The 23,391-nt window shown below is 46.7% G+C and overlaps 1 protein-coding gene across 1 annotated transcript in view; it reads right to left on the bottom strand.

Annotated features, from left to right (window-relative positions):
* The window catches only part of pigt (phosphatidylinositol glycan anchor biosynthesis, class T), a 41,705-nt gene extending 18,892 nt beyond the window's left edge, over nucleotides 1-22,813 (bottom strand). The window contains exons 1-8 of the mRNA XM_086005171.1: nucleotides 22,534-22,813; nucleotides 19,807-19,984; nucleotides 18,125-18,252; nucleotides 16,691-16,791; nucleotides 15,052-15,138; nucleotides 13,550-13,637; nucleotides 5,185-5,282; nucleotides 3,807-3,975 (exon numbers count right to left, since the gene is read on the bottom strand). Of these exons, the coding sequence (XP_085861297.1) occupies nucleotides 3,807-3,975; nucleotides 5,185-5,282; nucleotides 13,550-13,637; nucleotides 15,052-15,138; nucleotides 16,691-16,791; nucleotides 18,125-18,252; nucleotides 19,807-19,984; nucleotides 22,534-22,771 (1,087 nt within the window). The 5' untranslated portion in view covers nucleotides 22,772-22,813. The remainder of the gene's footprint in view (nucleotides 1-3,806; nucleotides 3,976-5,184; nucleotides 5,283-13,549; nucleotides 13,638-15,051; nucleotides 15,139-16,690; nucleotides 16,792-18,124; nucleotides 18,253-19,806; nucleotides 19,985-22,533) is intronic.
* Between the last annotated feature and the right edge of the window lie 578 nt (nucleotides 22,814-23,391).

Genomic DNA, 23,391 nt, shown 5'->3' with positions numbered 1-23,391 from the left:
CTCACAGCACACATGCCCACCCAGCTTTGTGTCGTCGGCAAACTTGGAGATATTACATCTAGTAACCCTCATCTAGATCATTAATATATATTGTGAATAACTGGGGTCCTAGCACCGATCCCTGCGGTACCCCACTAGTCACTGCCTTCCACTCGGAAAAAGAACCGTTTATTCCAACTCTTTGCTTCCTGTCTGCCAACCAGTTTTCTATCCAAGTCAGTACCTTACCGCCAATAGCATGTGCTTTAACTTTGCACGCTAGTTTCTTATGCGGGACCTTATCGAAAGCCTTCTGAAAGTCCAAATACACCACATCCACTGGTTCTCCCTTATCTATTCTACCAGTTACATTCTCAAAAAACTCCAGTAGATTAGTCAAGCATGATTACCATTAGTAAATCCATGTTGACTTTGTCCGATCCTGTCACTGTTTTGCAAGTGCTCTGCTATTACATCTTTTATAATGGACTCTAGCATTTTCCCACTACCGATGTCAGGCTTACCGGTCTATAATTCCCCGTTTTTTCTCTACCACCTTTTTTAAATAGTGGGGTTACATTAGCTACCCTCCAATCCATGGGAACTGTTCCAGAGTTTATCGAATTTTGGAAGATGATCATCAATGCATCTACTATTTCTAGGGCCACTTCCTTAAGTACCCTAGGATGTAGATTATCAGGCCCTGGGGATTTATCAGCCTTCAATCCCATCAATTTCCCGAACACCATTTCCCTACAAATACTGATTTCATTCAATTCCTCCCTCTCATTAGACCCTATGTTCCCCGACATCTCTGGGAGTTTTTGTGTCCTCCTTTGTGAAGACAGAACCAAAGTATGTATTTAATTGGTCTGCCATGTCTTTGTTCCCCATTATAAATTCCCCTGATTTTGACTGCAAGGGACCTACACTTGACTTCACCAATCTTTTTCTCTTCACATATCTATAGAAGCTTTTACAATCAGTTTTTATGTTCCCTGAAAGCTTACTCTCATACTCTATTTTCCCCCTCTTAATTAATCCCTTTGTCCTCCTTTGCTGAATCCTAAACTGCTCCCAATCCTCAGGTTTGCTGCTTTTTCTGGCCAATTTATATGTCCTCTCCTTGGATCTTATGCTATCCCTAATTTCCCTTGTTAGCCAATGATGAGTCACCTTTTTTGTTTTATTTTTATGCCAAACAGGGATGAACAAATTCTGTAGTTCATCCATGCGATCTTTAAATGTTTGCCATTGCCTATTCACCGTCAATCCTTTAAGTAACATTCCCCAATCCATCCTAGCCAACTCGCGCCTCATACCATCGTAGTTTCCTTTATTTAAATTCAGTACCCAAGTCTCTGAATCAACTACTTCACTCTCCATCTTAATGAAGAATTCTATCATATTATGATCACTCCTCCCCAAGGGGCTTCGCACAACAAGATTGCTAATTAATCCTTTCTCATTACATAATACCCAGTCTAAGATGGCCTGATCTCTAGTTGGTTCCTCGACATATTGGTCCAGGAAACCATCCCGTATATACTCCAGGAATTTCTCTTCCACAGTATTGTTACTAATTTGGTTAGCCCAATCTATATGTAGATTAAAGTCACCCATGATAACTGCTGTGCCCTTATTGCACGCATCTCTAATTTTCCATTTAATGCCATCCTCAACCTCAGCATTACTGTTTGGGGGTCTGTATACAACTCCCACTAACGTTTTCTGCCCCTTGGTATTTCTCAGCTCTACCCATACAGATTCCACATCATCAGAGCTAATATCCTTCCTTACTATTGTGTTAATCTCCTCTTTAACCAGCAATGCTACCCCACCGCCTTTTCCTTTTTGCCTGTCCTTCCTGAATATTGAATACCCCTGGATGTTGAATTCCCAGCCTTGGTCACCCTGCAGCCATGTCTCCGTAATCCTAATTATATCATATCCATTTACATCTATTTGCGCAGCTAATTCATCCACCTTATTACGAATGCTCCTCGCATTAAGACACAAAGCCTTCAGGCTTGTTTTTTTTTAACACTCTTAGACCTTTTAGAATTATTGCTTACTGCGGCCACGTTTGATTTACACCCTTGATTTCTCTGACTTCCACTTTTGCTTTTCTCTTTCCTGTCTTTTGCTTCTATCCGTGCTTCCCTTTCCTCTGTCTCCCTGCACAGGTTCCCAACCCCCTGCCATTTTAGTTTAAACCCTCCCCAACAGCACTAGCAAACACTCCCCCTAGGACATCGGTCCCGGTCCTGCCCAGGTGCAAACCGTCCAGTTTGTACTGGTCCCACCTCCCCCAGAACCGGTTCCAATGACCCAGGAATTTGAATCCCTCCCCCTTGCACCATTCTTCTAGTCACATATTCATCTGAAATATCCTTCTATTTCTACTCTGACTAGCCAGACCCAAGTTCCTGCACTTACTGTATAAACTCTTTCAACATTCCTGTACTTGCTGTGTAGAGTCAGTTTCGGTTTCCTGCAGTTACTGTGCAGAATAAGACTGAGGTTCCTGTGCTGACTCTGTACACAGACTGAGATTCCTGTAGTGTACAGTCAGTTGGGCATTCCTGCACTGACTGTACAGTCAGGAGGTTCCTGTACTGACTGTGTACCGTCAGTCGGAGGTTCCTGTGCTGACTGTACAGTCAGAAGTTCCTGTACTGACTGTGTACTGTCAGTCAGAGGTTCCTGCACTGACCGTGTACAGTCGGAGGTTCCTGCACTGACCGTGTACAGTCGGAGGTTCCTGTACTGACCATGTACCGTCGGAAGTTCCTGCACTGACTCTGTACAGTCGGAGGTTCCCGCACTGACTCTGTACAGTCGGTGGTTCCCGTACTGACTGTGTACAGTCGGAGGTTCCCGTACTGACTGTGTACAGTCGGAGGTTCCCGTACTGTCTGTGTACCGTCGGAGGTTGCCGTACTGACTGTGTACCGTCGGAGGTTCCTGCACTGACTTTGTACAGTCGGAGGTTCCTGCACTGACTGTGTACAGTCGGAGGTTCCTGCACTGACTGTGTACAGTCGGAGGTTCCTGCACTGACTGTGTACCGTCGGAGGCTCCTGCACTGACTGTGTACCGTCGGAGCTTCCTGCACTGACTGTGTACTGTCGGAGCTTCCTGCACTGACTGTGTACCGTCGGAGCTTCCTGCACTGACTGTGTACCGTCGGAGCTTCCTGCACTGACTGTGTACAGTCGGAGGTTCCTGTACTGACTATGTACAGTTGGAAGTTCCTGCACTGACTGTGTACAGTCGGAAGTTCCTGCACTGACTGTGTACAGTCGGAAGTTCCTGCACTGACTGTGTACCGTCGGAGCTTCCTGCACTGACTGTGTACAGTCGGAGGTTCCTGTACTGACTATGTACAGTCGGAAGTTCCTGCACTGACTGTGTACAGTCGGAGGTTCCTGCACTGACTGTGTACAGTCGGAGGTTCCTGCACTGACTGTGTACAGTCGGAGGTTCCTGCACTGACTGTGTACAGTCGGAGGTTCCTGCACTGACTGTGTACAGTCGGAGGTTCCTGCACTGACTGTGTACCGTCGGAGCTTCCTGCACTGACTGTGTACAGTCGGAGGTTCCTGCACTGACTGTGTACCGTCGGAGCTTCCTGCACTGACTGTGTACAGTCGGAGGTTCCTGTACTGACTATGTACAGTCGGAAGTTCCTGCACTGACTGTGTACAGTCGGAAGTTCCTGCACTGACTGTGTCCGTCAATCGGAGGTTCCTGTACTGATTGTGTATAGTCAGAGGTTTCTGTACTTATTATGTACAACAGCATACCGTGGTTCCTGTACTTACCAAACTGTTTGGACAGTTTCCATTTTAATGCTATGTTTAAGGAGTGTGATGATATGCTGTAGAGCTGAGGGTTCAGCAGGTTGTACACAGCATAGGATCTCCACCGCCCATGCACTGTTGTGTTAAGCTGCATGGGTGCTGGCGGCATCAGCTCATAGGTGTCATTAGCCTGGAAAGTTGAAAAGCAGAATTTTTTTTTTTTTTTAACAGTCTTGGTGCCTCTTTTTCATAGAATAACTACTCAGAAACTAAATTGTTTCCTTTTTATATTTTCACCCCTTAATTCATCATCTGCCTGGAGCTGAAAGGGTTGGGATCAGTGCCTGTTATAGTCAGCCACCAATAATGCCGCTAACCTACTGTTACAAGCATCAGAGACCATACAGGCATGACTCTCCTCTAAGACTTACCGTTCTTCCCCTCCAACAGCCCCCCATCCCAGGATACATGTACCCCGATAGCCCATGGGGTAAATGTGCCCCCGATAGCCATGGGGATAAATGTGCCCTCGATAGCCATGGGGATAAATGTGTCCTCGATAGCCGAGGGGGTAAGTGTGCCCCGATAGCCCAGGGGGTAAATGTGCCCTCGAAAGCCCAGGGGGTAAATGTGCCCCCGAAAGTCATGGGGTCATTCGGCTGATCTCAGCCACGAGAGCTATGGAGTTAGCTTCAGCATTTCTGGATTAAGGAGGGTTGGAAACATCAGCTCCTGATTTGTACCCAGTGACCTCTGCCGAAAACTCTGTGGGTGTCGGGCAGTGACAGGGTTAGACTTGTCTGTTATGCCAGCCCCCTCCCACTTAAAAAGCTGCCAACACTCACTGCCTAGACTCATGTTAGAAGAAGGTCACTTGAGGATCTAGGGAACCATACCCCATGAGTCAGTGCCAAAGGAACCATACCCCATGTGCCAGTGCCCAGGGAACCATTCCCCATGTGTCAGTGCCCAGGGAACCATACCCCATGAGTCCGTGCCCAAGGAACCATTCCCCATGAGTAAGTGCCCAGGGAACCATACCCCCTGATTCAGTGCCCAGGGAACCATACCCCATGAGTCAGTGCCCAGGGAACCATACCCCATGAGTCAGTGCCCAGGGAACCATACCCCATGAGTCAGTGCCCAGGGAACCATACCCCATGTGTCAGTGCCCAGGGAACCATACCCCATGTGTCAGTGCCCAGGGAACCATACCCCATGAGTCAGTGCCCAGGGAACCATTCCCCATGTGTCAGTGCCCAGGGAACCATACCCCATGAGCCAGTGCCCAGGGAACCATACCCCATGTGTCAGTGCCCAGGGAACCGTACCCCATGTGTCAGCTCCTTTGGTAGTGGTGTGAGGGGATTTAAAACTTGGAACTGAATCTGTTCGGTACCTTATCTTTGTCTGTGATGTCCACATAAATTGTACTTTGTGATGCTAGAGGGCACACCTCTGTCAGCGTCCGTGAAAACATCTTAAACAGCGACCACTCTGTAAAACACCAACAATGCAACAGAGTAAGGATGTAATACTAAATGATATGTGGCCACAGCTATGTTTACATGCAAGTACCTGTGTGTGGGTGTGTGTGTGCACACGCACACCTGCGTGAGACTGCGTAAGTGTGTAGGAATGAGAACAACCACACCACTCCTATTCAGTTTGACTCATATTTAAACTAAGTTACCTGATGTGGCTGAGATTCGCTTGTTTGTAGTCCGAACACTAGATGGCGAACCTGATAAACACCTAAGTGCTTCAATTTGGGTGGAGAAGGTTAAAAAGCAGGAACACGGAGTTCATCTTGTGCACAGTATTATTCCTATCGATCAACAAGGTACATTCATGTTGCGCCTTTAATGCAGAATAACATCCCAACCCACTTCACAGAGGCGTAATTAGACAAAAATTGACACTGAGCCAAAGAAAGAATCAATAGGAGGGGTGGCCAAAAGCTTGGTGAAAGAGGTGGGTTTTAAGGGCAGTCTTAAAAGAGAGGAAGGTAGAGAGGTGAAGGGATTTAGGAAGGAAATTCCAGAGCCTGGGGCCTAGATGGCTGAAGGCACCACAACCTCCTGCATTTATATAGCGCCTTTAATGTAGTAAAACATCCCAAGGTGCTTCACAGGAGTGTTAGCAAACAAAATTTGACACCAAGCCACATAAGGAGATATTGGGACAGGTGGTCAAAAGCTTGTTCAAAGAAGGGGGTTTAAAAGAGCGTCTTAAAGGGGGAGGGAGGCAGAGAGGTTTAAGGAGGGAATTCTAGAGCTTAGGACCTAGGCAGCTGTAGGCATGGCCGCCCATGCTGAGGTGATGGAAATCGGGGATTCACAAGAGGCCAGAATTGGAGGAATGCAGAGATCCTGAAGGGTTGTAGGGCTGGAGGAGGTTAGAGATAGGGAGGGGCGAAGCCATTTGGGATTTGAACACTAGGGTGAGAATTTCAAATTTGAGGTGTTGACGGACCAGGAGCCAATGTAGGTCAGCGAGTACAAGGGTGATGGGTGAACAGGACTTGGTGTGAGTCATAATACAGGCAGCAGAGTTTTGGATGAGTTCAAGTTTAAGGAGGGTGGAAGATGGGAGGCTGGACAGGAGAGTGTTGGAATAGTCGAGTCTAGAGGTAACAAAGGCTTGGATGAGGGTTTCAGCAGCAAATGAGCTGAGGTGGGGCAGAGACCGGTGATGTTACGGAGGTGGAGGTAGGCGGTCTCGATGATGGAGAGGATATGGGGTCGGAAGCTCAGCTCAGGGTCAAATAGGACGCCGAGGTTGCAAACAGTCTGGTTCAGCCTCAGACAGTGGCCAGGGAGGGGGGTGGAGTTGATGGCTAGGGAATGTAGTTTGTGGCAGGAATCAACAGCAATGGCTTCGATCTTCCCAATATTTAATTGGTGGAAATCTTTGCTCATCCAATACTGGATGTTGGACAAGCAGCATGACAAATCAGATGCAGTGGAGGAGTCGAGAGGTGTGGTGGTGAGGTAGACTGTTGGACATCCTGGAGAGTTGTACGTCGGACATCTTGGAGAGTTAAGGGTTAATAATCGAACTATCTTGTATCTTGGAACAGGCTTTCCAATAGAAACTGGATGGAGTGCCTCGAGAAGGAAGCCTGGCTTATCTTCTGCTCCAATGTCTGAGTATTATCTGTGAGAATTGCTTGTACAATGAAACAAGTGAGTGGAAGACATCTAGTGTAATAAACATAGGCAGAGGGGTCAATTAACTATAGTATAGAAAAATAAGGGTTAATAAAGCTACTACTCAAAGGATTCAAGAACAGTTAGTTCAGGAAGTCTTGTTTGAGAGAAGTATCTTTGAAGTAAACAACTACCACTGTTTATGTAAATAGACTGTTTTCAAAGGATTCAGGAACAGAGACATCATGAGATCTTATCTGTGACATGTACCTTTAATGTAGGCAAACTAAGGTGCATAAAGGAGCATTGGTTTTTAACAGTTCTTCGGAGTGCTCGAAAGATAGACCCAGCAACCGAAAGCCACTCTGTGTACAGTATAGACCGATCATCTATGCTGTATATGAATAATAAAGTCTGTTCCATATACCATCAAGTCTAAAGACAAGGCTAAAGCGTTTGCAACCATCTTCAGCCAGATGTGCTGAGTGGGTGATCCATATCGGCCTTCTCCTGAGGTCCCCACCATCATAGAAGTCAGTCTTCAGCTAATTCGATTCACTCCACATGATATCAAGAAACAGCTGAGCGCACTGGATACAGCAAAGGCTATGGGCCCCGACAACATCCCGGCTGTTGTGCTGAAGACTTGTACTCCAGAACTAGCCGTGCCTCTAGCCAAGCTGTTCCAGTACAGCTACAACACTGGCATCTATCCGACAATGTGGAAAACATATACCCCCAGGTTTCTCTGTTCATGCACCCACTTTAGTTTATATTTCCTCTCCTCATTCTTTCTACCAAAATGTATCACTTCACACTTTTCTGCATTAAGTTTCATCTACCATGTGTCCACCCATTTCACCAGCCTGTCTATGTCCTCTTGAAGTCTATTACTATCCTCCTCACTGTTCACTATACTTCCAAGTTTTGTGTCAACTGCAAATTTTGAAATTGTGCCCTGTACACCCACATCCAAGTGATTAATATATATCAAGAAAAGCAGTGGTCCTAGTACCGACCCCTGGGGAACACCACTGCATACCTTCCTCTAGTCTGAAAAACAACCGTTCACCACTACACTCCATTTCCTGTCACTTAGCCAATTTCGTATCCATGCTGCCACTGTCCCCTTTATTCCACAGGCTTCAACTTTGCTGGCAAGCCTATTATGGGGCACTTCATCGAATGCCTTTTGGAAATCCATGTACACCACATCGCCCTCATCAACCCTCTCTGTTACCTCATCAGAAAACACAATCAAGTTGGTTAAACACGATTTTCCCTTAACAAATCCATGCTGGCTTTGCTTAATTAATCCACTCTTGTCAAAGTGACTGTTAATTTTGTCCCTGATTATTGTTTCTAAAAGCTTCCCCACTACTGAGGTTAAACTGACGGGCCTATAGTTGCTGGGTTTATCTTTACACCCTTTTTTGAACAAGGGTGTAATATTTGCAATTCTCCAGTGTTATGGCACCACCCCCGTTTCAAGGGAGGATTGGAAGATTATGGCCAGTACCTCCACGATTTCTTCCTTCACTTCCCTCAGCATCCTAGGATGCATCCCTGGTGACATATCTACTTTAAGTACAGCCAGCCTTTCTAGTACCTCGTCTTTATCAATTTTTATCCCATCCAGTATCTCCTCTACCTCCTTCTTTACTATGTCAATGGCAGCATCCTCTTCCTTGGTGAAGACAGATGCAAAGTACTCATTTAGTACCTCAGCCATACCCTCTGCCTCCATGCAAAGGTCTCCTTTTTGGTCCCTAATCGCCCTACCCCTTATTACCCATTTACTATTTATATGCTTATAGAAGACTTTTGGATTACCTTTTATGTTAGCTGCCATTCTATTCTCATACCCTCTGCCCCTCTTATTTTCTTTTTCACTTCTCCTCTGAACTTTCTATATTTAGCCTGATTCACAGATGTATTCTCGACCTGACATCTATCATACACGCTCTTTTTCTGCTTCATCTTACTTTATCTCTTTTGTCATCCAGGGAGCTCTGACTTTAGTTACCCTACTTTTCCCTCTATTGGGAATATACCTCAACTGCACCTGAGCTATTTCCTCTTTAAAGGCAGCCCATTGTTCCACCTGCCAATCTTTGATTCCAATTTACCCGGGCCAGATCCGCTCTCATCCTACTGAAATTTCCCTTCCTCCAAATAAGTATTTTTACTCTAGATTGCTTCCTGTCCTTTTCCATAGCTAATCTAAACCTTATGATACTATGATCGCTGTTCCCTAAATGTTCACCTACTGACATTTGCTCCACTTGAAGTACTTCATTCCCCAGAACCAGATCCAGCAATGCCTCCTTCCTCGTTGGGATGGAAACATACTGATCAAGAAAGTTCTCCTGAACACACTTCAGAAATTCTTCCTCCTCTTATGCCCTTTACACTATTACTATCCCAGTCTATATTAAGATAGTTGAAGTCCCCCATTATTACTACACTATAATTCTTGCATCTCTCTGCAAATTTGCTCCTCCATATTTTCCGCACTAGTTGGTGGCCTATAGAATACACCGAGTAGTGTAATGGCACCTCTATTGTTTCTTAACTCTAGCCATATAGATTCTGTCCTTGACCCCTCCAGGAATCTTCTCTCTCCAGCACTGCAACATTCTCCTTAACCAGTACTGCCACACCACCTCCTATCTTTCTTTCCCTATCTTTCCTGAACACCCTATATCCAGGAATATTTAAAACCTAATCCTGCCCTTTTTTGAACCAGGTTTCCCTTATTGCCACGACATCATATTCCCATGTGGCTATTTGCGCCTGCAGCTCACCAACCTTGTTTACAGGAAACTTTGGTTTATCCGGAGGTTATATGTCCGGAATACTCGATCTAACGGCAAAAATCAGGAGCCGTTTTCTATAAGTTTTTTTAGTTCTCGTTGCTTTTTTTTCCCCCAGTCAGGCACTGCAAGGTCTGTAGCCATAGCAACAGCTTCAGCTAGAGACGCTTGCAGCTGCAGCCGACTGTTTTGAAGCTGTTGCTAAGCAACAGGGTTTGTTGATTCACACGGAGCTTTTCAGTTCCGTATGTTTCAACATTAACGCTGGTATGTCCGGCACTTTCGATGGTACGGCACCAGCTCGGTCCCGTCAGTGCCGGATATCAGAAAGTTTCCTGGACTATGTTTCGTGTGTTCACATACATACACTGAAAACCTATCTTAGACCATCCTGTGTTCTCTCTTAATCTGACCCGACCTAATACATTACTATTTCTTGCTTTAGTGCTATCCGTCTCTCCCAATCCTTTGTGCCCTTTGTTTCTCCTTTCTAATGCTACATCCTGGTGCCCATCCCCCTGCCAACTTAGTTTAAATCCTCCCCAACAGCGCTAGCAAACCTCCTCGCGAGAATATTGGTATCGGCCCTGTTGAGGTGCAACCCGTCCAGCCTGTACAGGTCCCACCTCCCCCAGAACCGGCCTCAATGCCCCAGGAATCTGAAGCCCTCCCTCCTGCACCATCTCTCCAGCCACGCATTCATCTGCTCTATCCTCCTATTTCTATACTCACTCGCGCATGGCACCAGGAGTACCTTTGAGGTCCTGCTTTTTAATCTCTTTCCTAGCTCCCTAAAATCTGCCTGCAGGACCTCATCCCTCTTTCTACCTATGTCGTTGGTACCGATATGGACCACAACCTCTGGCTGTTCACCCTCCCCCCTCAGAATGTTCTGCAGCCGCTCAGTGACATCCTTGACCCTGGCACCAGAGAAGCAACCTGGAGTCACATCTGCGGCCACAGAAACACCTGTCTGCTCCCCTAACTATCAAATCCCCTACCACTATTGCTTTCCCTGTCTTCCTCCTCCCCACCCCCCCCGTACAGCTGAAACACCTGTGGTGCTATGGACTTGGCCCTGGCTTTACTCCCCAGAGGAAACATCGCCCTCACCAGTACTCAGAACAAAATACTGGTTGGGAGAGCTCGAGCTCCTCCAGCTGACGACACCTCCTGCACATGTGGTTGTCCAGGACGCGGGAAGCGTCCTGGAGTTCCCACATGGCACAGAATGTGCATTCCAGTGTTATATAGGGCACCAAGGTTGCAAACATACTGGTTCAACCTGAGACAATAGCTGGGATGGAGGACGGAATGGGTTGCTAGGGTATGGAGTTTGTTGCTGGGGGCAAAGTTGATGACTTCAGTCTTCCTAATGTTTAACTGGAGGAAATTTCAGCTCATCCTAGATTGGATGTCGGGCAAGCAGTCTGACAACACAGAGGCAGTGGAGGGGTTGAAAGAAGTGATGATGAGGTGGACCTGGGTGTCATCAGCGTATAAGGAGAAGCTGACCCCAGGTTTGGAGATAATGTCACCATGGGGCACCAAGTCGATAAGGACAAGGAGGGGCCATAGAGAAGTATAGAGGTAACAGGGCCGGGGCAACCGATTCCATCCTCCTTCCCAGCTATTGTCTCAGGTTGAACCAGACTGTTCACAACCTTGGTGCCCTATATAACCCCAAGAGAAGCCATTGCTGGAAATGTTGTGGCTATGATTGGATCGGCGAGAGTGGAACCAAACAAGCGAAGTCCCACTAATGCCACTGAATGTTAAGGGCCAGTGATTAGACTCTCTCTTGTTGGAGATGATCAATGTCCGTCACTTGTGTGGCACAAATGTTACTTGCCACTTATCAGTCCAAGCATGGATGTTGTCGAGGTCTTGCTGCATGCGAGCACGACTGCTTCATTATCTGAGGAGTTGTGAATGGAACTGAACACTGCAAGCATCAGCGAAAAGCCCCACTTCTGACCTTATGGTGGAGGGAAGGTCATTCATGAAGCAGCTGAAGATAGGCTTAGGACTCTCCTCTAAAGAATTCCTGCAGTGATGTCTTGGGGCTGAAATAATCAGTCTTCTTATTCTCTATGTAAATGCCTTGGATTAATTTTTTTGCAGCAATTTCTACTGCTCAATTATTTCTATTATTAAGGTCTGTTGCAAGAGATTCGTTAAGATCACTGCTTAAAATGAAAGCAAGGCTGTTGTAGCATTTTATTCAAGAACTGCTAAGCATCTCTCAACCAATATAGAAGGAATTGACATACAAGACAATATATCATAGAATCGTAGATTAATACAGCACAGAAGCCTGTGCTGGCTCTTTGGTAGAACTATCCAATTAGTTCCTCTCCCCTGCTCTTCCCCCATAGCCCTGTCATTTTTTTCCCTTCAAGTATTTATCCAATTCCGTTTTGAAAGTTACTATTGAATCTGCTTCCACCACCCTTTTTGGTAGTGCATTCCAGATCACAACAACTCACTGTGTAAAAAATATTTTCCTCATATCGCCTCTGGTTCGTTTGCCAATCACCTTAAATCTGTGTTCTCTGGTTCTCAACCCTTCTGCCACTGGAAACAGTTTCTCCTTATTTACTCTATCAAAACTTCCACCAAATCGCCTCTTAACCTTCTCTGCTCCAAGGAGAACCCCAGCTTCTTCCGTCTCTCCACATAACTGAATTTCCTCATCCCCGTTACCACTCTAGTCGTCTTCCTCTTTCGTATGGTAGTTGCAAAGCAAATCAAATGTCAGTATCTAAGTTGGATATCCAGGCCAAAGCTTCCGGTGTAACAGCGTGGATATCTTGTCAGCTGCCTGCAAATTTCCTCTGAGGGCAGTGCTTAATGATGTGCTCCAGGATCTACTACCAACCCGCCTCAAATCTAGAAGGCCATTTTGGACCGTCACCAAAGCCCTTCAGCAATCGCCCCTCAGCCTTGATGACTGATGGCGAAATGCTTGGAAGAACTGCGACCACTCTAGTAAATCCCTTCCGCTCCCTTTCGAAGGCCTTGACATCCTTCCTGAAGTGTGGTGCCCAGAATTGGACACAATACCCAAGTTGAGGCCTAACCCGTGGCTATATAACTTCCTTGCTTTTCTACTCTATGCCTCTATTTATAAAGCCAAGGAAATAAAACCAAGCTATTTATAAACAAACAGAAAACAAAACAGCAAATGCTGGAACTACACAGCAGGTTAGTCAGCATCTGTTACCAGAAAGGACAAGTTCTTGGCTCAGTGGTAGTACTCTCACCTCTGAGTCAGAAGGTCATAGATTCAAGTCCCACTGCAGAGACTTGAACACATAATCCAAGCTGGCATTTCAATGCAGTACTGAGGGAGTGTTGCACGTATTTCAGATGAGGCTTTAAACCAAGGCTCCATCTGTCCTCACAGGTGAGTGTAAAAGATCCCATGGCACATTATTCAAAGAAGAAAAGAGGAGTTCTTCCCGGTGTCCTGGCCAATAATTATCCCTCAACAACATCACACACACAAAAAATATCTGGTCATTATCTCATTGCTGTCTATGGGAGCTTGCTGTGCACAAACTGACTGCCATATTTTCCTACAAGAGTGACTACATGTCGAAAGTACTGAATTGGCTTTGGGACGTCCCGAGATCTTGAACGGCGCTATATAAATGCGGGTTCTGTATTTCTTTAACCCTTTGATGAAAGGTCCACACCCAAAACATTAACCTGTCCATTCTCTTCAGATACTGATGTGCCTGCTCTGTGATCCCAGCATTTTATTTTTTTATTTCATGTTTAATATACCTACCTCGTTTTCCAGAGCCGGAGGCATAGAGGTCGAACACGACAGACAGGCTCTGTGTCAGCTCCCAGGAGGTACTGGTACACAGCTGATCCTAGACAGACAGCAAGAAAATATTCAGTATACAGTAGTAAGAATGCAAAAATCTAAGATGCAACCAATTACAGACATTACAAAGGCTTGAACAGATCACAATCAGCCAGTTGCATTTCATGAATTGTTAGCCAATCAAGAATACATTATTGAATGTTCGTAGCCCCATAATTCTGATGACTCTGTCCTGGACGAATCCATTCAAGTGTTGGTGATGTGGAATATCGGGGGGAGGAAATCCCTTGTATTTATGCAAATCTGCATCCTGCCGTGTAAGCATGCGTTTAAAATAATGGGTTGGACTGTTCCACTCACACAATCTGAAATTGCTATAGTACCAGTCAGATGATACTGGGTATCTTCAGGTCCAAATTCAATTCTACCTGTGTTATCCATCACCTATAGCAGTGAGAGTCAGAATACAGCCCAAGGGCTCAGGCTGACTGTAGCATCCCAATCATTGCCCCAGCTGAGATCAGCTTACAGGGCACACACCAGAATTGAACCATTCTGGCTCAGTTACAGCTTATAGTTTTGAGGAAAATATTGGTCTTTGTTCCCAGTCCTGATGACTGTTCAATGACCCCTGCCAGAGTACACATGCCTGGACAACAGCTGAGGGACAGGGGGGAGGCTTCAGCTGAGTTGCCACCACCCCCCTCCACCGAGTCCAAAAATCCCTTGTACTTATGCAAAACTGCATCGTGCGCACTGACAAGGCATACACATCAGTAATGGCCACTTAGGTTTTGATAGCGAGATTAGAGAAAGACTATTTGCTCTGGTTGGGCAGTCAGTGACAAGGGGTCATATTGAAAATGGTCACAAAGAGAGTGAGGAACGAGGCCAGGATACACTTCTTGTTGGAGCATGGCATGATTGGCCACAGGGAGTGGCTGAGGCAGAGACCATTGCATCTTTTGAGGGAAAATTACATCAATATTTGAAGCAGAGGAAGATATAGGGCCCTGGGGAGAAAGCAGAGCAGTGTGGAACAATGTTCCCTCTAATTTTTTTACTCTGTGCGGGCCCTTTAAATTTGCTGTGTGGCAGCAGCTGGTGAGCAGCCTGTGAACCTTAGGGGAAACATTGGTGGGGAATAGTTCTGGATTGCTCCAGCAAACAGCTGGCACAGATACGATGGGCCAAATGACTTTTTGTGCTGTAAACCTCTATGGCTCTATGTCTTGTAGCATTTCCCTGCTATGGCAAACATCTCTGGAGTAAGCACCAGAACAGAGCACTTTGGATAACAGTAATATGAACAACATAACTCTGGGAGTACACCCCTGAAGTGGGATTTTGAAAGTTGGGATATTTACAAAAGCATTTTGCATAAATACCACAGATAAGATTGCGCAGTCCAGTAAAAGCTGCTCCAGGTTGTACAATGGGATTCAGTGTTCAGCACTCACCCTGCAAACAGGTCTGACGTGGACAGCTTGCGAATGGTAACTGGTGTGAAACAATCGTTCAGCTTTCAGCAGTACTGCCAAACCTGCCTACAACACAAAACATCTCCTTACAATGAGCATGGAGAACAGGCACAGGAAAAAACAACAGGGAGCGGAAAATAAAACTGAAAAAGCTCAAATCCATCTATATAATAAAAGCTTAAGATCTAACACACAATTGCTTAAGACAGATATCACACTTTGCATCTAGCATACACCTGTCAAACACCAGATATCACAACCCCTGCCGCTCCCACTAACAGCCAGGCCAGACCATGACCCAATTATTCAACATATAATATCTGTATCTATCTATATAGTATTTTTGGTGTTCAAGATAGCTTTGAGTCATTTTTCTGGGTACTGATTGGGTAAATGTCAACCAATTACATTCCACACAAAACAACCAGATTTCATTTACGAGGCTGTCGACCAATAAGATGGGATATTTGACAAAGCTCTAATCAATGAAGATGGAGCTTGGAATAAAAGGAAACTGCCAAGGATGACACTTGCTGAACATCATCTATTTTTTAAATTATAATAATGGCAACAGCCCCATGAACCCTCAATCTCCCAACAGGCCCTGCTGCTCTCCCCGGCCTCTGCCCCTTCCTAAACTCTCAACTCCACTTTCGACCTCGGTCCAACAAACAGCTCCATCCACTCCAGAACCTGGGCTGTGTTGTTTTGGTCTCCTTACCTAAGGAAGGATATACTTGCCTTAGAGGGAGTGCAACGAAGGTTCACTAGACTGATTCCTGGGATGGCGGGATTGTCCTATGAGGAGAGATTGAGTAGACTAGGCCTATATTCCCTACAGTTTAGAAGAATGGGAGGTGATCTCATTGAAATGTATAAAATTCTTAAGGAGCTCGACAGGGTAGATGCTGGGAGGATGTTTCCCCTAGCTAGAGAGTCTAGAACTATAGGTCATTGTCTCAGAATAAGGGGTCGGCCATTTAGGATTGAGTTGAGGAGAAATTTCTTCACTCAAAGGGTTGTGAATCTTTGATATTCTCTGCCCCAGAGAGCTGTGGATGCTCAGTAGTTGAGTATATTCAAGACAGAGATTAATAGATTTTTGGATACTAAGGGAACCAAGGGATATGGGGATAGTGCAAGAAGGTGGAGTCGAGGTAGAAGATCAACCACGATCTTAATGAATGGTAGAGCAGGCTCAAAGGGCCGAATGGCCTACTTCTGCTCCTATTTCTTATGTTCTTACATTGCACTCCCCGTTGCCAAGTACTACTCGAATTTCAATTCAGGCCTTGTGGTCTACCTACTCCATCCTCCCTCTGGGTAAGCAGCTACACCACAGTTCATGCAAGGCACATGGCCATCAGTATGCATTGTGCACTGGTCTTTACAGCAGCTCCTATATATGATTATGACTCTTTCCTATGCTTTTGTATTGTGATCAAGTCTAGTTCAAAGTGGCCAATATTAATCCTACTGCAGTTTATTTAAACCCATTAGTTATTCTTCATTCGATTTATTTCTAAATCTTTCCTAGGTCTGGATCTCACTTTTTTTCAAATGTTATTTTCAGTATCTTTAATGGTGTTAATCATTTTTCCTCTTCTCTGAGTTTTACCTTTGAACCACAGGGTAGGAGTTTCTTCCATGGAGTAAGATTTTCAGTGCAAACGATCTCTCTTGGCAGTGCGGCATACCTTAGGTATTTATGGTCTGTTCCTGTAGGGAAATACATAGATAGGGTGAAAGACCCTGCCACCAATGGATAGTAGAAGATGCAAAACAGGTAGGATGATTACAGCAGGTGTCCCATGGTGTTGCTCATGGTGATACGAACAGTATCAGCTGTTTGGGGCATCTACGTACCCGACAAGTTTACTTGCCTAGATATTTTGAACAAGATGTATGAGTAACCATGCAAGCACAGAGATATACTACAAACTAGGAGGCCGGGGAGTCCAGAACCAGGGGTCATAGTCTAAGGATAAGGGGTAAGCCATTTAGGACTGAAATGAGGAGGAATTTCTTCACCCAGAGAGTGGTGAATCTGTGGAATTCTCTGCCACAGAGGGCAGTGGAGGCCAGTTCATTAAATATATTCAAGAAAGAGTTGGATATATTTAGACATAGACATAGACATAGAAGATAGGAGCAGGAGTAGGCCATTCGGCCCTTCGAGCCTGCTCCGCCATTCAACGAGATCATGGCTGATCATCCAAACCCTAGCACCCGGTCCCTACACCGACAGCCATCCCACCCAAGCCCTATCCCCGTAACCCCACGTATTTAATCCCCCCTAACACTAAGGGCCAATTTTTATCATGGCCAATCAACCTAACCCGCACATCTTTGGACTGTGGGAGGAAACCGGAGCACCCGGACCTGTGGGAGGAAACCCACGCAAACACGGGGAGAAAGTGCAAACTCCACACAGACAGTCACCCGAGGCCGGAATTGAACCCGGGTCCCTGGTGCTGTGAGGCAACAGTGCTAACCATTTTTTAAGGCTAAAGGGATCAAGGGATATGGGGAGAAGGCAGGGACAGGGTACTGAATTTGGATGATCAGCCATGATCTCATTGAATGGCGGAGCAGGCTCGAAGGGCCGAATGGCCTACTCCTGCTCCTATCTTCTATGTTTCTATGAAGCATCCAGCAATGACTCACTGCTGGTGGAGTCAGACCATCACTATCTTACCAAAGGACAGCACACAGAATAATACTTCTATATTATTTTTGTTACACAGTAACAAATATCAAGATTAATATATTTTTGAAATAACTAGGAATAAAATGGAAGCTAGCTCTCCTTATTAAGTTGCAAGACTAGCTTTGTTTACACTTTCTTTTTAAGGACTGTTTTGCATCTGCAAAAAAATGTGACACCTGTAGTGCAACAGAAGCATGCTGAACACAAGACAATGGGGGAGAGATGGAAGGACAGAGCGAGGAGGGGCAGAGAGATAGGAGCTGCCAGGCACTAAAATGTGATTTGACAGAAGAATGCTAGACATAGTATATATATATACCAGCAGTATAGTGTAATGCTTACCATTAATGATGCCAAGAGGTTTGAAAGAAGCTGTTGGAGTAACAGTGTTTGTTGAATCAATGAAGTTAAGAGATGCACAGAACAAACCCGAGAGAACATTAGTCAGCTCCTTCCAGGTGGTGTCAACGCTGTAAAGGAAAAGTTTAACCTAACTGGGTTAAAGTCATACATTCAATTCTTAATGTACATGAAAAGACATGGCAATCAATCCTTAATACTGAATAAAATCAGTAGTCTAATTTATAAACTCTACCTCGTAACTAATTTCAAGGTAGTGATGATGTACATGGTGAAACCCTACCTCATCAATTTTACTGCACCGCCACATACAACCACATTCAATGGACAGCCAAAGCAACGATGGTCTGAGCAGGTGTGTCAACTTGTGCCAAATCATGGCCAGTTTTGTGTTGCAAGCTCATGCCCATAAGGAACAGACAAAACTGATTTCACATCAGATCCTTACAGCGGTCAGAGAGAGCCAGCTTTCATTCCATCAGCCTAGACTAAATTCAAAACCATTGCCCAGAGGTGAAAGGACAATGTGCTGTCCCACTGTGCCATCCAGTGCTCTTCAATGTTCACTTTGATGTGGACAACAGTGATCAATCATATGGAAACTGGTTAGAACTTAACGACCATGACTGATGTCTAACAGCAAACTGGCTGTGCCTGAGAGTGGAAGACACAACAGTCCTCTTCAGCAAATTTGCTTTTAAATTCAACGCATACGAATCTGAGGAAATCAAGTTAGGGTCCTGCAATTGGTCTCAGTATCCCTGGACTAGGTGAGAGGGGTTAAAAAAAATCATAAAGTGATCCCGTTCCTGATCGCTCTCCAGTAACTCCTACTGGAAAATGCATCTGACGGGGACACATCAGATTCAGTTCTGACAGCTTCCATGCTCAAATACTCTGTGGGCACTCAAGGTCCAGGCTCATAAATAAGGAATGGTCAGTTGGGTGTGGTATTGGAGGGCAGCTGACATCCAGCACCTTCAGGAGAGATGGGGTGATAACTGACCAAAAAAAGCCGTACGTGCTAACGGGTCTTATGTTGCGTTGCTCACAAGAGCGTCAAGGGATACAGTGGAGTTACAATGCCACTGGTGGCCACAACCTGCATATACAACTTTACTGGCAACTCTTTACATTGGAAATTCCCATTAAAATATTTTGCATCAGCATTTCCAATGTTAAATGTTGACATTAAAAAGCATGACCAAAAATTGTGACAACTGGAAGTGAAGTCTGTGGGCAGGATATGTGCGTATACACAAGATTTTTAAGATATCATTAGTCAATCCACCGTGTTGTTGCACGCAGGCAGTCAAGATCAAATATCTTCAGGTAAAGTAGGGTTAGAGGCCTGGGGACGCAGATGGAATTCAGTCCTCATTCATACATTCTATTCTTATATTCTCACTGTAAATTCCTGTGGAAACTGCCTTTGTAAACTCGTCACGTTTTAATTCCACCCTCGCGCCAGTGTTGGCACTGCAGTGCCTCCACAGGCGGGAGGGTGTAATTACAGTGTGACAAGTTAACAGACAGTTTCCATTCTAAATGGACAGAGGAATGTATAATGGGAAAAACCAACAGGAAGTGTGCACAGACATAAGAGGTTTAATATATTATCAGATAGATAAACATCTGATAAGCAGAGGTAGTCTATGACTCACTCTGTCACTGACGGCTGGAACCAGACCCAGAGCTCTGCCCCTGGCGGGGCCTGCAGGAAAGGTTGCCCCCACCCTCCCCTCCTCCAGAAACCATGAGTGAAGGAGAGGTGCAGCTCACGAACAGAGAACTTGGAGATCACTTGTCCCAGCGACTTCGGAAAGAGCCTGTAGTGAGAGACTGCAGACACAAGTTGGGCATTAACATCACAGTTACTCAAATATCAATCCACAACAATGCAGTGTTGTCACTTAGCATATTGGTAGCAAAACCCTACAGGGAGGGGGGGGGAAATCACACTTAAGTATTCTGTTGTATTATTACGCTTCTTGTGTGTAGACACTTAAGTGATCACCCCCAATACCAGCGACAGCGCTGTAACCACCAGTACTTCACGCTAGTGTTATCCAGCTGAAAATGCTCTCTCCCAGATGCAGCCCATGTTTGGAAGGACAAAATCTATAATTGTACTGCTATGTGATTCCCACAGTTCAAGTGGGTATAGTAGAAAATGTAAAATTCAAACAGTAAAATACATTACAGCAAATACAGAGCGATGCCTGCAAAAGGGCATTACCAGGACTGGGAGACATTTAGTAAATCTGGAGATTCAGTAGGCTCAGCGATATCCTGCTGAAATTATATAGATGACAAATGGCTAACTTATTAAAGACTACAACCCAATCTTCAAGGTCCAAATAACATCTATAAACTGCTCAAAATAAACGGCCCAGTTCTGACGCAAGGTCATTGACCTGAGACGTTAACTCTGTTTCCCTCTCCACAGATGCTGCCTGACCTGCTGAGTGTTTCCAGTATTTTCTGATTTTATTTCAGATTTCCAGCATCTGCAGGATTTTTCTTTTGCTCAAAATAAACACTGATCTAATACCGTGCTTTAATGCACCTCGGTGTACATTCTTATAACAGACATTAATTGTTAGAATCTGCCACCCAGGGATGACCCTTGCATATATTTTAGAAAATGACTAGCTGCATACAAGATATACCTTTTAATTTCTTATAAATATATATCCTATTGCACATGGGAATTCATAGAAAAGTGTGACCTTGAGGTGAAGCTGGAGATAGTTAGCCAAGGTGTACTGACATAATGCAGCCGCTATTTTGAAGTCATCCATTCGGTCCTTATTTTTATATTTCCATTATAAATTCCTATGTTGACATAATAGAAACTGCCATTGTAAACTTTTCAACTGCAGCACCTCCACTGGAAGGAGGGGGTAATGACAGCGTGACAAGTGGTGTACTTAGCTGTAATACTTCACTGCATGCATTCTATACACTTTTTATTAGGGTGCATGCATCGGTGTGTTTTACTGTAATATATAAATCTGCATGCAGTATATATTTTACTGCTGTATTAACAAGCATGCAGCTTATGCATATTGCTGCAATATTAATGTTGTGTGATTTAGCTCTAATATGACCTCAGAATATGACTAATATTACTCTCTATGCAGCAGGTATTACTACCCACAAACCTGTATATCCCTGCACCGCAAATGTCTCCCCCCATTGACAGTGCTCGCCTCCCCCCATTGACGGTGCCCGTCTCCCCCCATTGACGGTGCCCCCCCACCGTGACACTACCCCCCACTGACAGTGCCCGTCTCCCCCCATTGACAGTGTCCGGCTCCCCCCCATTTTGACAGTGCCCGTCTGCCCCCACTTTGAGTGCCCCCCCCCCCCCCCATTGACAGTACCCCCCCATTGACGGTGCTCGTCTCCCCCGCAGTGACGGTGCCCGTCTCCCCCCCGTGTGACGGTGCCCGTCTCCCCCCCGTGTGACGGTGCCCGTCTCCCCCCCCGTGTGACGGTGCCCGTCTCCCCCCCCGTGTGACGGTGCCCGTCTCCCCCCCCGTGTGACGGTGCCCGTCTCCCCCCCCTGTGTGACGGTGCCCGTCTCCCCCCCCCCAGTGACGGTGCCCGTCTCCCCCCCCCCAGTGACGGTGCCCGTCTCCCCCCCCAGTGACGGTGCCCGTCTCCCCCCCAGTGGCGGTGCCCGTCTCCCCCCCAGTGGCGGTGCCCGTCTCCCCCCCAGTGGCGGTGCCCGTCTCCCCCCCAGTGACTGCGCCCGTTTCCCCCCCCCCCATTGACTGTGCCCGTCTCCCCCCCATTGACTGTGCCCTCCCCATTGACGGTGCCCGTTTCCCCCCATTGACTGTGCCCGTCTCCCCCCATTGACGGTGCTCGTCTCCCCCCATTGACGGTGCCCGTCTCCCCCCATTGACGGTGGCAGTCCCCCCCATTGACGGTGCCCGTCCCTCCCAGGGACGGTGCCCGTCTCCCCCCAGGGACGGTGCCCGTCTCCCCCCAGGGACGGTGCCCGTCTCCCCCCAGGGACGGTGCCCGTCTCCCCCCAGGGACGGTGCCTGTCCCTCCCAGTGACGGTGCCCGTCTCCCCCCAGTGACAGTGCCCGTCTCCCCCCAGGACGGTGCCCGTCTCCCCCCAGTGACGGTGCCCGTCTCCCCCCAGCGACGGTGCCCGTCTCCCCCCCAGTGACGGTGCCCGTCTCCCCCCCAGTGACGGTGCCCGTCTCCCCCCCAGTGACGGTGCCTGTCTCCCCCCAGTGACACTGGCAGTCCCCCCTCAGTGTCCAGTTGCGGGTCACACGCACCCCCCGCCGGCCCTCAGGGCTGACCCGGCTTGTATTGCTGCTGCTGATGCCGGGTGTGGGCCTGTCCCGCGGGCCCCGGTCGCTCACCCTTGCTCCTGCTGCAGTCCCGCTGGCCCAGCACCACATCCCAGCGGGTCCGGAACTGGAAGCTGGCCGCCAGATCCCCGCAGCCCAGCGGCCTCAGCACCAGCTCCTCCTCGAAGCGGTCCCGCTGCGGGCACTGCTCCGGTCCCGCCGCCACAAGCCGTCCCACCGCGGCGAATAGAAAGGCGGCGAGCAGCAGCCTCAGCCCTCGGCCCGGGCCCATCACTATGGGAACCGCCATCAGCAGCGCGGCTCGCCGTATTCAACGTCACTTCCAGGTCAGGCAGCATGCTCCCAGCACACACCGCGCGCAGCAGCCTACGTCATTGACACTCACTGAGAATCCAGAGCAGACACAGATAAAAACAGAAAATGCTGGAAATACTCAGCAGCTAAGGCAGCATCTGTGGAGAGAGAAACAGAGTTAACGTTTCAGGTCAATGACCCTTCGTCAGAACTGGAAAAAGCTGGAGATGGAACAGGTTTTTAAGCAAGTGTAAGGACAGGGAGGGAAGGGAGGAGAAAAGAACAAAAAGGAAAGTCTGTGATAGGATGGAAGGCAGGAGAGATTAAGAGACAAAAGGAATGATGGTGCAGGCAAAAGGGGGTGGCAATGGGACAAGTTAAAAAACAAAAGATGGCTCTAGATGAAGTGTAAATGGCACTGGCAGAATGATCGACAGCTGCCATGTGGGAGAGAGAGAAGGAAAAAAAATTGATGGGGCAGAAGTTATAGTCTGAAATTGTTGAACTCTTTGTAGAGTCCAGAAGGCTGTAAAGTGCCTAATCGAAAAATGAGGTGCTGTTCCTCGCGCTTACGTTGAGCTTCGTTGGAACAGCGTAAGAGCCACCTTAAGAGAA

Source organism: Somniosus microcephalus, chromosome 13 (genome assembly GCF_052327205.1).
Source record: "Somniosus microcephalus isolate GS21.2 chromosome 13, FLI_Smic_1.0, whole genome shotgun sequence".
Taxonomy (NCBI): Eukaryota; Metazoa; Chordata; class Chondrichthyes; order Squaliformes; family Somniosidae; genus Somniosus; species Somniosus microcephalus.
Note: the sequence above shows the minus strand (reverse complement) of the source record. Positions and strands in the feature narration are given on the sequence as shown.